The sequence below is a fragment of the Empidonax traillii genome, unplaced genomic scaffold (assembly GCF_003031625.1).
Source record: "Empidonax traillii isolate 1590-97213 ecotype Southwest subspecies unplaced genomic scaffold, ASM303162v1 scaffold26:size2357266, whole genome shotgun sequence".
NCBI lineage: Eukaryota > Metazoa > Chordata > Aves > Passeriformes > Tyrannidae > Empidonax > Empidonax traillii.
Window position 1 is genome coordinate 1,505,639 of NW_020955219.1, and position 11,940 is coordinate 1,517,578.

At 41.4% G+C, this 11,940-nt stretch overlaps 1 protein-coding gene across 8 annotated transcripts in view; it reads right to left on the bottom strand.

Annotated features, from left to right (window-relative positions):
- Positions 1-11,940, bottom strand: part of PDZD2 (PDZ domain containing 2) — a 190,427-nt gene that overhangs the window by 11,630 nt on the left and 166,857 nt on the right. For all 8 annotated transcript variants that reach the window (XM_027907056.1, XM_027907049.1, XM_027907017.1 and 5 more), the window contains 7 exons: positions 11,600-11,719; positions 8,973-9,087; positions 7,203-7,276; positions 6,812-7,037; positions 5,645-5,762; positions 3,175-3,307; positions 257-338 (listed from right to left, as the gene is read on the bottom strand). In XM_027907056.1, coding sequence (XP_027762857.1) covers positions 257-338; positions 3,175-3,307; positions 5,645-5,762; positions 6,812-7,037; positions 7,203-7,276; positions 8,973-9,087; positions 11,600-11,719 — 868 coding nt within the window. The remainder of the gene's footprint in view (positions 1-256; positions 339-3,174; positions 3,308-5,644; positions 5,763-6,811; positions 7,038-7,202; positions 7,277-8,972; positions 9,088-11,599; positions 11,720-11,940) is intronic.

Below are 11,940 nucleotides of genomic sequence, written 5' to 3' on the forward strand. Positions count from 1 at the left end.
GGACAGAACAACCACTTCTTGGCAACCCTACTTTCAGATCCTGGCAGCCTAGTGAAACAAAGGCAGTAACGTGCCACAGAGTCAATCCATCTGAACTGGATGTTTGAGCTACAATTTCTGCAGTGATGACACTCCCTACACTGTTCTGCTGTTTTGAGGGCTCTCAAAATATTGACGCTGGGGGAACTTCAGAGCAGGCCCTTAAACATTCACGCATCTGGAAAAGGACACTTTCTAGAAGAGAACATGTTGTTACCTGTGACATGAGAGGAGCTGGCATCCTTGCTCTCTCGGTGGGTAGTACGTGCAATTGCTTCATCCATCTCCTGCTCTGAAACCTGAAGTTAAGTGGAAGATAGAGTTCAAACTGGGTATGTGAAATGATGAAAGTCTTACGACTTAGTACATGACTCATTTGATATATGCCACCGCTTTTAAAGATGCAATGAGGAAGCCCAAGTTGAGAGCTCCTAAGCCCTCATCCTCTGACTCAGACTCCCCTCCACGCCACTCTCCTCCAGAAACCAGGAGGCAGAAGCCTGCCAGCTACATGAAGACTGCATCCAAGTGCCACACTATACAAACAAATAAAACAGCACCAGACTTAAAGAAATCAAATGAAGTCATTACAGCACAATTTTAACTCAATTAAGTGCTCTACACTGATTTATTAAGAAAATATTACTTTAAATAGACAAAGACTGCCTTTGCACAAGCATACATCAGAAACTTAAGCTATTTTACATTTAACTTACAGGAAGAATACCAGACTTCCCATAATACTAGCTTTCTTTTTAATTTTAATTTCTCCTTGCTTTTAAAAAAAACCCCAAGTCGGTAATTGGTAAATAATGTTTCTCTGGTTTAAGAATAAATACTGGTTTACCATATTTGCTAATCTAGACCTTAATTACTGGCATACACTTAATTCTTATTACCGGAAAACATATAATTTTATAACAGGAACAACTATTCTGCAGGAATATATATTTAAGAACAGAAAGCAAATTAATTCTGTCAAAAATAATTTCTATGCACATTGTTTTACATGAATTAAAATTCAGCATAAATAGAGACTAGAAACTTGAATCTTCCTGAACCATGAAGATTTGAAAGATTCTGAAGCAAACTCAGCAGTTTAAACATAGTGTAAATGCCATATTCACTCAGAATAACAAGAAGAAAGAAAATTTTGTGGTATTTCTCTTGGAAGTACATGAAAACACTGCAGTGAACATATTCAGCAACAAAATGTACTGTGGACCTTTTGTGTTATAAAATAAGACATTAAGTATAAAAATGTCCGAAACAACATGAACATTTGTAAAAACACATCTCTGTTTCCAACCCGTAGTATGACCTTATAGCAAACCAAGAAACCCTGGGCTCCTGGGGCAAAGGAAGTTCCTACAGGACATGGACTGAGTCCTGAGACTATGATTCAGGGCCTTGACACAAACCTTTTGGTACAACATGTCCCAGGAGTAAAACCAGGTCCTGGGCACACTGCAATATTTATTTAAAGTTAACCAAAAATCCATGCTTCTGCAAGCTCTGCCAGTTACGATTTTTAGCATCCTGTATCTCAGGCTGTTCAAACTGGAAAGGAACAAGCTAATTTCTAACTCTAATCTGCAGGCTGGGGTATTATTGAGAGTTATTAAAATAAAATAAAATTTAATAAAATACTCAACATATCTATAGATCACCCCGTGCTTTCAGAAAATGGGTGATAGTAACAAAAAAATAAATATGGGTCCCCATATGGACACTACTCCAGAGATCCAGCTATGAGGGATGATGGATTCAATATTGCATGGAGGAGAAAATGCTCTAGGGTCTCTCCAGCTCAACTTTTCCTAGCATTTCTTGGCAAAGGATTTGTTGTCATCTTAAATATCACTTATGGAAAACTGTAATAGGAGCCATTTAATAGTTTCCCTCTGTTACTGAGTAATAGCAAACAATTAGCCTAACTCAGTTCATCCTTTCAGCAGATACCAGATTAGGTCCCTCATCAGCTTTCAAGACCCCACCACAGCAAGATGAAGGATGGAGGAGAAAGGGCAGGCCATACTCCACAGAGTTTTTATTTCATGCTACTTAGAGACTCTCCACAAAGTCTATATGCCTGAATAATGCTATGACATTTAACCATCGTGTTTGGTTTAGCACAGCACACAGACTCCTAGAAATACTGTTATCGTGGGCTATAAGCCCAATTCTTACCCACTCCATGCTTACCTTTCACTAACAGAAGCAGAACCTCTTTCTTTTGAGCAGCACAAGGCCTTGCAGCAATGCTAATAAACTCTGGGCAATAGACCCCTATTTGTTGATTGTTCGTATTTATGATTTAGCAGAAAATACACAACTAATTATAAAATAAGAAACCTGAGTTCTCCTAGATATGGCTTTATTAAGGCCTCCATTTGCACTTTATGAGTTCAGAAGTCAGAGCTCTCTGGACCCACTAATGCAAATATTTTTACAGCTTCATTCCTGTTTAAACACTCATTCCTGTTTCATACACTCATGAAATTCTTTGAAATACTGAAATAAAAGAATTCGTTATTCCCTATAGCTTGGCTAAAAGGCTTTCATCTTCTATCATCAATTTTTAAAAAATGCTTGAAAACACTTATTTTGTAAACACAGTCTTATTTCCAAATTGACCTTGCACGGATTTCACAGTAGCAGTACACTCCAAATTCTCACGTTTTAATTCCTGAAGGAAAGCTTTGATCTTTGGACAGATTTTACTTCATTATAGTTGATCAATTCAATCTGTTGATATTTGTTTCCCTGGCCCTAAATGATATACTACTCTAAGACAAACTAACTGCAAACTAACTTTTAGGAGGAAGAGGTCTTCTGCCGTATTTGCATTGCTGCTTGATCCAAGTACTGAGAAAGATGGGAACACTTCACTCAAGCAGTTCCAGGAAAATTGCATTTGATCAGTGGGTGACTAAGTAAAAAGCAGCAGGAACAGTCCAGCATTGCTACAACCTACAAAACTGGGAAGTATCATTAAAATACTGACATCTTGCACAATACACGTCTTAGAGAGAAAAATCCAATTTTCCTCATTTGCTGCTTTCCTGACAGTGCGACTCAAATTACTGCCTGAAATGAAAGCAACCCAGATACATTAACTCCTTTTCCCCTCACCTTTGGATTAGGATGACGACTAATGATTAGGCTGACCGGACCTGGTCCACACTCACTCAGTATCGCGTAGGCTTCGCTCAACGCTGCATGACGCAGACTCACAGAATCTGCCTCCAGGATCTGATCACCCCGACTGCAGAGAGACACAGAGCCAGTTAACCACAACTACTTTTACACAAAAATTTGTACTTTCAACCAATGGCCAAGCTTTCTCAAAGATATAAGTGTCTGGAAAAGGTGTGACTCGTGAAGAAGCTGGTCTGGCTTTTGCTCCCAGTGATGTGAATGCTTTAAGTCCTGCTGACTTCATGAGGAAGGCTCCTTCCTGCACTTACCATTAGTGCTAAAAAATCTTATTACATCAACTGAGAAAACTGGCTGCATTTGGACCAAGGTGAAACTTCAGTTCCACTTCTGGATTCAGATCCTTGTTGAACACAGAAGAGGAAATATGAGATTCAGATGGGCTGTTCCTTTGTATCATACTGAATTATTTAACATAAACACTGGTAAGAAATTCATGATTTAGATATTTAGTAGTTTTTTAAACTACTCCAGGAAAAAACTGAGCTTGATAAGCCTGTATTTACTAAAAATTAACATATAGAACCCATTGAAAAGAAAAAAAAAGGCACAAAAATCTCCTGAAGGAAAGCACACCATGTGATTTTACAAGGACAAGTAGTGATAGGACAAGGGGGAATGGCTTCAAACTGAAAGTAGCGAGGTTAGATGAGACATTAGGAAGAAATTCTTTATTGTGAGGGTGGTGACGCATTGGAACAGGTTGGCCAGAGAAGTTGTGGATGCCCCATCCCTGCAAGTGCTCAAGATCAGGTTGGAGGGAGCTTTGAGTAACCTGGTCTAGCAGAAGATTCCCTGCCCTTGGCAGGGGTTTTGAAACAAGATGATCTTTAAGATCACTTCCAACCCAAACCAGTTTTGTGTTCCCAGTTTCTTAACTTTTGCTCATGGTGCTCAGACATCTGGAGCTATTCAAAAGAAAATATCGTCAACTAGGGATATCATTAAAGCAATCTCCACAATTGCTAAAGCATTTGCTTTGAACAGGCAGTCTCAAATAACCTACCTACTGTTGATTTACGATGGGCTACATGTGACAATGAAATTGTGTTTGCACTGTGAATACACACACTAAAGGCAAAATGGCAATTGCACATGGCAGCCCTTGGTAACCTGCCCTTCTGGTAGGCAAAGGGTGGCCTATCAGTTGTGCAATCACGCTGCTGCTCTGCCCATCCTTTAGACTTACACAGCTATTAGAAAGTACACAAGTGGAGTCACTTACACAGCCACATGCCTGAGAGGGGGAGCTCAGATACAGAGGAGCTGGATTCAAACCTCTCCTGGCATTGCAAAGCCAGTATTTGATTAACAGAGTTTTCCAAAAATCAAAACCATCCTATAAGTTTTGGCTTACGGAGCCATAAATCGTTGGTGGGACAACAGAAGCAACGTCTCAGAGAAGCAAGCCAGAAATCTGGGAAGCACGCCTGGATATAATCAATCACATAAACCTAATAAACAATAGAGCTGTTACATACAGATGTAACCAGCACTGCAATCTTTTCCAAAGGGGCTTACAAGTAAGCAAGTTACCATTAAATACTGTCTCCTACAGACATTTCTATACAGTAGAAACTTTCAAGAGTTTTGGCAGCAATGCCACCATAAAATTATCTTCTTCCATTTCTCCAAGAAATTGAATTGCTCTATTGCAGTTTTCCTGATGAACAAGGAAACAGAAAAGACTCTCTAGCCACAGAAAAGTGGAAGGTTTCATCCAATGGTTTTCAAAAACAAAGCCTTCAGGAGAGGAACAGCAAATGAGGCTCCATCACTTAATCCAATGTAAAGCACAAAGGAACCCTAGGAATAATCGCTTCTCTCTTATAGTGCCTTAAAGACATCCAAACTCCAGGACAGAGTAAATGAGTGAGGCAGGTCAGCCTGCAGCAATCCTGCCAGACTGACAGTAAGGGCAGAAAAGTGCTGCTGCAGCCACGGGCACAGGCAGCTGCAAGAACCTCTCCCTCAGCTCCTTTTAAGAGAGTTTCAGGTGACTGAGCTTTTAGCAAAGCTCTGCAAATTTCCTCCCAGTCTGGGGTCTCTGGCTGCAACTCTCAGAAAAAGACATGAGGCTGCACTTCTTGTTGCTCCCTTTCTCAAAGGGTGCTATTAGGTTCAGCTTTCTGTACAGAGAATTTAAAAAAAAAAAAAAAAAAAAAAAAAAGCAAACCCAAACCTTAATGATCAAACTGCTTCCAGCACACAGAATAATGTTTCCTGGGTATTTAATATCATTCTGGAATGTCTTTATTAAAATGTTTTCTTTTTGGTAAACTCTTAAGAATAAATTTCTTCCCTGCTACATCAACCAATTGGTGAAAACAAAGTCTCAACTGATTTTATTGTAAAATCACTCTAGCATGTTTCTGCTTCAACTAACCTTAATCTGCCATCCATTTTAGCCACTGATCCTGGGGCCAGGCTGTGAATGTATATTCCAGGAGAACTGTTTTCCAGTGTGAGGCAACAGGCACCAATGCCAAGCCCAACCCCTGGCTCTGTGAAAAAGAAGTACAAAGAAATGTGGCAGATTGTAATCACACAGGACACAAATGTTTGTGTTCCCACATCCCATCTGAGATCAGGACTCATGTATTGTTTCAGGGCTGGCCTTAGGTGCAGTCAGTCAGGAAGCCAAGACCAACAAGTGGAAATCAGGATTGAAAATAGCTGATCCTGACTGTTTTCTAAGATCCATCTCTCTCAGAAAAAAATCTGTGTGCCGTGGGAACCTCCTGGAAATGTCGCACACAGTCTGATCTGGTCCAAGGCACAAAGGAGTAGGGGCAGCAATCCAATAAAGATGTCACTTAAAATTATTGCAGAAAACACGAGCACAGATGATACTGTATTGCTCTCTTTTGTTAAATATCTGCATGGTATTCCTCAGCAAAGAGGCACAAAGGAAAGTGAGACACTATCTCTGGTTCAGTGATCACCTCTATTCACTTTCACCTTTGCTTTCTTTCAGGTAACAACATCCCCAAAGTAGGAATTGCTGGACATCTTGCATTCTCGCTCCAAATTTTGAATCCAACCCTTAAAATCACCGAATTTTAAGTCTTAAAAAAAGGTCTGTTTGTTCCAACACATATAGCACGTGCTTTAAGTTTATCATGAGCAATTACTGAAATGAAAGCAACACTCAATGAGGAGTTCAAACAGGTCATCTGGGAACTTTTCAACATTCTGTGCAGCCTTGCCTTCCATGGAGCTGCCCTTTACCAGAAGGGTACAGCCCACTTGGGATGATGGCCGTCCAAGAGGCTGATTCAAATTTTGTCTGGTATCTCCCAGCCTCCCTATTTCAGCGGCATGGACACTGACTGCTACCTGTAAGAGCCTGCTGGCTCTGGAGCAGCAAAACAGGGAAAGTGGAACTCTTCAGAAGTTTTAGCATTAGAGGATATTTTTCTCCCCCATCCTGTGGCTCAAGATCAGACGAACACAGGCAGGTGCCCTGGATATAAGAGTCTCCAGCCTACTCCCAAAAACTTCCCTAAGAAGTAGGGATTTGTTCTCTAAGACTGTTTCAATGGACCCTGACCTTTATTGAGTGTCACGTCCATGACGATCCTGTCCTTTGGGCCAGGTCCTTTGCGGCTGGAGGAGGAACCATCAGCCTCATCGAGGCCGGGGACTGGGATGCCCCCGCTGGCACTGGAGCTGGGGGAGCTGGAGCGGCTCAGCAAGGTGGGAGTCACGCAGGGCGTGAGGCTCGGGCTGCGCAGCCGCGTGCGCACCGTCAGGGTCACCACACCTTTCTTGAGTTGCTGCAGAGACAGCAGAGAACCTCAGTAAAGTGACACGATACACCAACATTTGCCAGTAAACCTGCCTACAGTAAGTTGTGGCAGTAAAATAATATAAAACTGAGGGCATGAGATGGCAATGAATGAAGAGGAGCGTGGATCTCTCCTGCACTACATCCATGTTACCTTAAACCTCTGAATGGCCTCCTGATGGGTCAGTCCTTGCAGAGACTCTCCATTAACTTCCAGGATTTCATCCCCTGGTAATTAGATACAAAAAATGAAGTCATCAATGTAAGACTATAAAGATTTAAACCATCTTTCCTGTACATTAAGTGATCCACTACAATGAGGATTCCAACTAACGGCTCCATAAAAAGCCTTTTACTCTTCTCAGTTTATTTGCACTTGTACTAATGCCTCTACAAGTTAATAGTTATGAATTAGCAGAGTAAAGACTGTTCTTTAGCAGAGATCCTTAAACTGGTACTCTCATACTAACAAACAAGCTGAAAACACTATGGATTTTAAGCAAAGTCTGAAAATAGATTATTATGACATGAAGTCCAATGGGACTATAAAACTGACTTTCTTTTGTAAGTAACAACAGAAGAAATGAGAAATTAAGTGAAACACTACGGCACATCACTTCAAAGCCTGGTCAGCAAAAACTAGCATTGCATCCATGTGCAGAAAGCAAATGTGTTCTCTTACTAAATGCCTGCAAACTGAGAAGCATGTAGTGCACCCACTGTGATAGCAAACGTCTTTCTCACCCCAAGGAACATGTCCTGTCAGACCTCTACCAGCTACTAGGCTTTGGGTCTCACTACTTAAACTCACCTGTGCTGATCTACCTTCATTTTATTAAAAGAAGGGTCAGCATGATCCAGACCCACTTTCTGCAATTTTACTTGCATCTGTGCAAAATTAGATGGGGCAGCATCATCAGGTAAGTCTACCCTTCCTCTCCTTCCCTAGCCTCAGAAAAAAAAAAAAAAAGAAAAGAGAGTATGAAAGCTATGAATAGCCTGCAAAGGCTTGCTGGGTTTATGGGACAGCTGCTACCTACTGCCTTCCCACGGCAAGTGCACAACCTATGATGCAGCAATGTGAGCTTCCCTCTGGCAGCAAGTGTGAGTGTTGGCACCAAAAGCAGCCTCAAATACAACAAGAGTGATAAGATGTAAAGAGAGAAACGATGATATGAGAAGCAACACAGGAGCATATAGAGAGAAGCAAAGTAACACAAGCCCTGCAGGAGAGTTGTAAATCACTGCTCTGAACTCATGATCACTTTGTATTTTCAACAGTGTGTAAGAGTCTGTCTGTCACAGTACTCGGACCAGGGTATAACACATACAGAGCAGGCTACGCACCCAGCTCAAAGAACAAGACTGGAAAAGCACTAATAAAATCAGGATATATCTGCTTCTCTAACCTGCTGAGTGATCTTACTACCAATCCTATCTCTTCTCTTTCTCTGGTTAGGACTCTTACTTGTTGACTCTTGTCAAAATTATACCAAGAGGCCCAGAGAGCTCAAGGGCCCAAAAGAGCCTCTCCCAAACATGTGTCTCAATATGATCCCTTCTCAGACAAGCATCTTTAAGCCAGATGTTGGTTAGCTATCTATATATGTTTCCCTGTCAATCACCCTTTCCAACGGAAAAATTGCAGCTTATGGTTTGGGCAAATAAAGTTCATGAAAGAGGAAGGGAAAAAAACCAACCACCACTATGCTGTATTTTCCCCTTCTCAATATGCAATATAATCATGTTAATTGCTATGAATGATCTTCCACAGGATGAATGAGCAGGGGGTGTGTGTAATATCCTTCACAGCCTCTTGTTGATGGCCAGGTGCCTAAATAAAGCCGTACTTATATTTCCCTGTTGGATGGAAACAATATCCCACTGTGGTCCTTGCTGTGCAGGTGGATTCTCTCTGCCATACCTTCTTTAAGCCTTCCATCAGCTGCCGCTGCTCCATTTGGGAATATAGTCTTCACAAAAATTCCCATGCGTCCGCGAGCAGAATCCTGACCTCCCACAATGCTGAATCCAAGACCCTACAGAAAAGGCAGGAGAAGACACACAGCTGGCGCATTACTCCATTATCACCTGTGCAGGAAAGACTGCTGGTAACATACGAGACAAATGAAAGATGAAAACCCAAAATCTTCTGATGAATTGCGCTGCCATCTGACTCTCTCCTTGCATTTCCTAACTTCTTTCACTCTAATATCAATATACTTATCAGCCCAAAACGTAGCACCAGGCACCTCAAGCCTGCATTTCACCCTAAGCTGAAACTGCACAAATTTTACTTGGAGATTACTCTGGGTTTTTTAAAAACACCAGGTCGATGGCTTTATGTAATTCCATTCTCATTTTATAAACAGTAACACATTGCTTTTAAACTGACAGACAGTAGATTCGCACCCCTGAGATCTATATCCAGGATTAACTGTAGGTTTCTCTTATGTCACAGATCTTACATTTCCTCAGGAAGAAGAAAAGTTTAAGAACATGACATAAGGTCAGTGCTGCAATGTCAGGAATGTAGCTGAAAGGGGAATGGCAAGTGGGGGCTGCCATTCACATGTACATTTGTAATTATTCTGGAGACATGTATCACATTGTATTTAAATAAATCTAGATCAATAGATTCCCCAGGGCTCCATCCGTTAGATCTTACCCCTGCATTGCCCCTGTTGGTGTGGGACCATCTTCAAAGCTGATCAGGGAATGGATGAGCACAGCAGAATGAACCTCCTCCCCTTCAGCTGAATTATTTCCCAGACAAATCACTTCCTTGATTTACTCCCCTTCCCCATATTTCCACTCTTGTCCCTGCTGCACATGCATTTTACAGAATAAAGAAAAAAGTCACTGACCGGGTGGACAAGGGAAGTGGAAAACTGCTGTGCTTTAGTAATCTGAAGCCACAGGACATTATTAGTGCCTTGGGCAGTGCTCTCCAGCTGAGGGATGCTGCCAGGGCAAGCACTGTGTCGACAACCCACTACAACAACCAGCTCTTTTGTTTTATTCCATGAATATAAAGCAGAGCACAACAGTTTGTAAGTTAGTAATTTGATAACATGTTACTTATTTCTAGAAAGGAAGCATCTTAGCTGTGCAGCAAAAATAACTGACTGCTCCCTGTGCAATTATCAACTGCAAACTGACCTACAGAAAGCAGGAGGCTTCTGTCACTCCCCTGCCTGGACAGAGCAGTTTTCCCCACAGCTCTGTGGGATGGGTTGGGAGAAATATGTCTGCAAAGTACAGTGGCTCCTATATTAGCCCACTGTCCCAGAGAAGTGCTGCCACTGCACAGCAGAGAACCACCCCTTGCAGATCTACCTACAGATGAAAAACTGGAGGCAAACATTTGGCTCCCAGCCACCGACACCGTATCTCTGTGGAAAAACTTTTCAAGTCCCATATCTGCACAGAGATAACAAATCAAATGCTACTGCATAAACTGTACACAGGGCAATCCCTAACAGAGGTGATCACCCAAAAGGTGGGTGGGAGGCACCCACAACGGCAGCTGCTTTACATGGTTCATGACCACTAGAGTCTGCAAGCTTCCAGCTACTTCCCAAAACCTTGGAGCTAACTGCAGAAAGATAGGAGAGGGTGACTCATCCCATAGGAAGTAATAATCTAATTTTATGAGAAAAACAGGGTCAAAAAATAGGTATATGAAAAATGAAGAAATATTTGCTTGGAAATGTTATAAAACAGTTGAAGTTCCTAAACCAAGGAAAGTTAAAACAACTGCGAGTCAGTCCACCTAGAGAAATCACTATTTCTCTTTGCTAAACATAGAGCACAACAAGGAAAAGCAAAACGATTTGGTTTGCATTTGTGCTTGGAAGTCAAAACAAGTCTTCTTAGTCCAAAACATATCCATCTGATGACATTAAAGAGTATTTAATGAAAAGACATGCATATTTTTAGCATATTTATATGACAGCTCCAATACTAGTGTGGATTGGATTAGGGAAAACAATATACACCTAGCTTAATGTTTGTCTGTTTTTTCTTAGCATTCAGCCAGCTAGTATCTACACATTATGGGGGGGAAAGAAGAGGAATTTTTTACCCAGGGAATCCAGTGCTCTCAGATAAGCAATAAACCAGGAACCTGTCTTTGAGTTTAGTGTTTAATTTGCAGTAATTTTTTTTTTAAAATATATCCAGATTCCAAAGAAAGAAAATATGCTTCTCCATAAATATGCATGTCAACAGGTACTGTTCTGTAGCTGCACCAACTCTGCACAAACATATGTATTTAAAGATCCATTATTAATATTCAGTATCTCAGTAATGACGAGACGCACCGTATCAGAACGAAAGTCACCCTGTGCCAAGTGCATGACACGAACATTGCCTCCCCTGTATTTTGCAGGTGTAACTTTGGCATTTATGCTTGAACACAGGATTTATTAGCATTACTGTTATTACTGGCTATCTCGAGAGCAGCTGGAAGTCCTGAGTATGGGAGACATCTCTCAAATGCCAGCTCTTGCTACACGTGACAAACCAGCCACATGCAGAAATCCTCACCTTGCCTTGCCCTTTCATCAGGACGATGTTGGAAATGATGGACGGCTGGGTCAGTCTCCATGGAGATTCCACCTGGGCAGCACTGAAGGAACGGGTAGATTTCTTCACGATATGGTAGTCCTAACAAACATCAGCAAACAAGGGAAGTTGCTCTGATTGCTTGGCAGAGATACTGGGGACGTCATAGCGGGAAAATTGCATGTGTCAGGGAAGAGAGACGGAGTATCTTACAGATATATTCAGAAAAAAAAAGTTCAAGGGATGAAACTCCAGCTCAAAGTGAAACACAGTGAAAGTGAATCTTGCCACAGTAATTTTCCCACAATTATTCAGCAGAATAA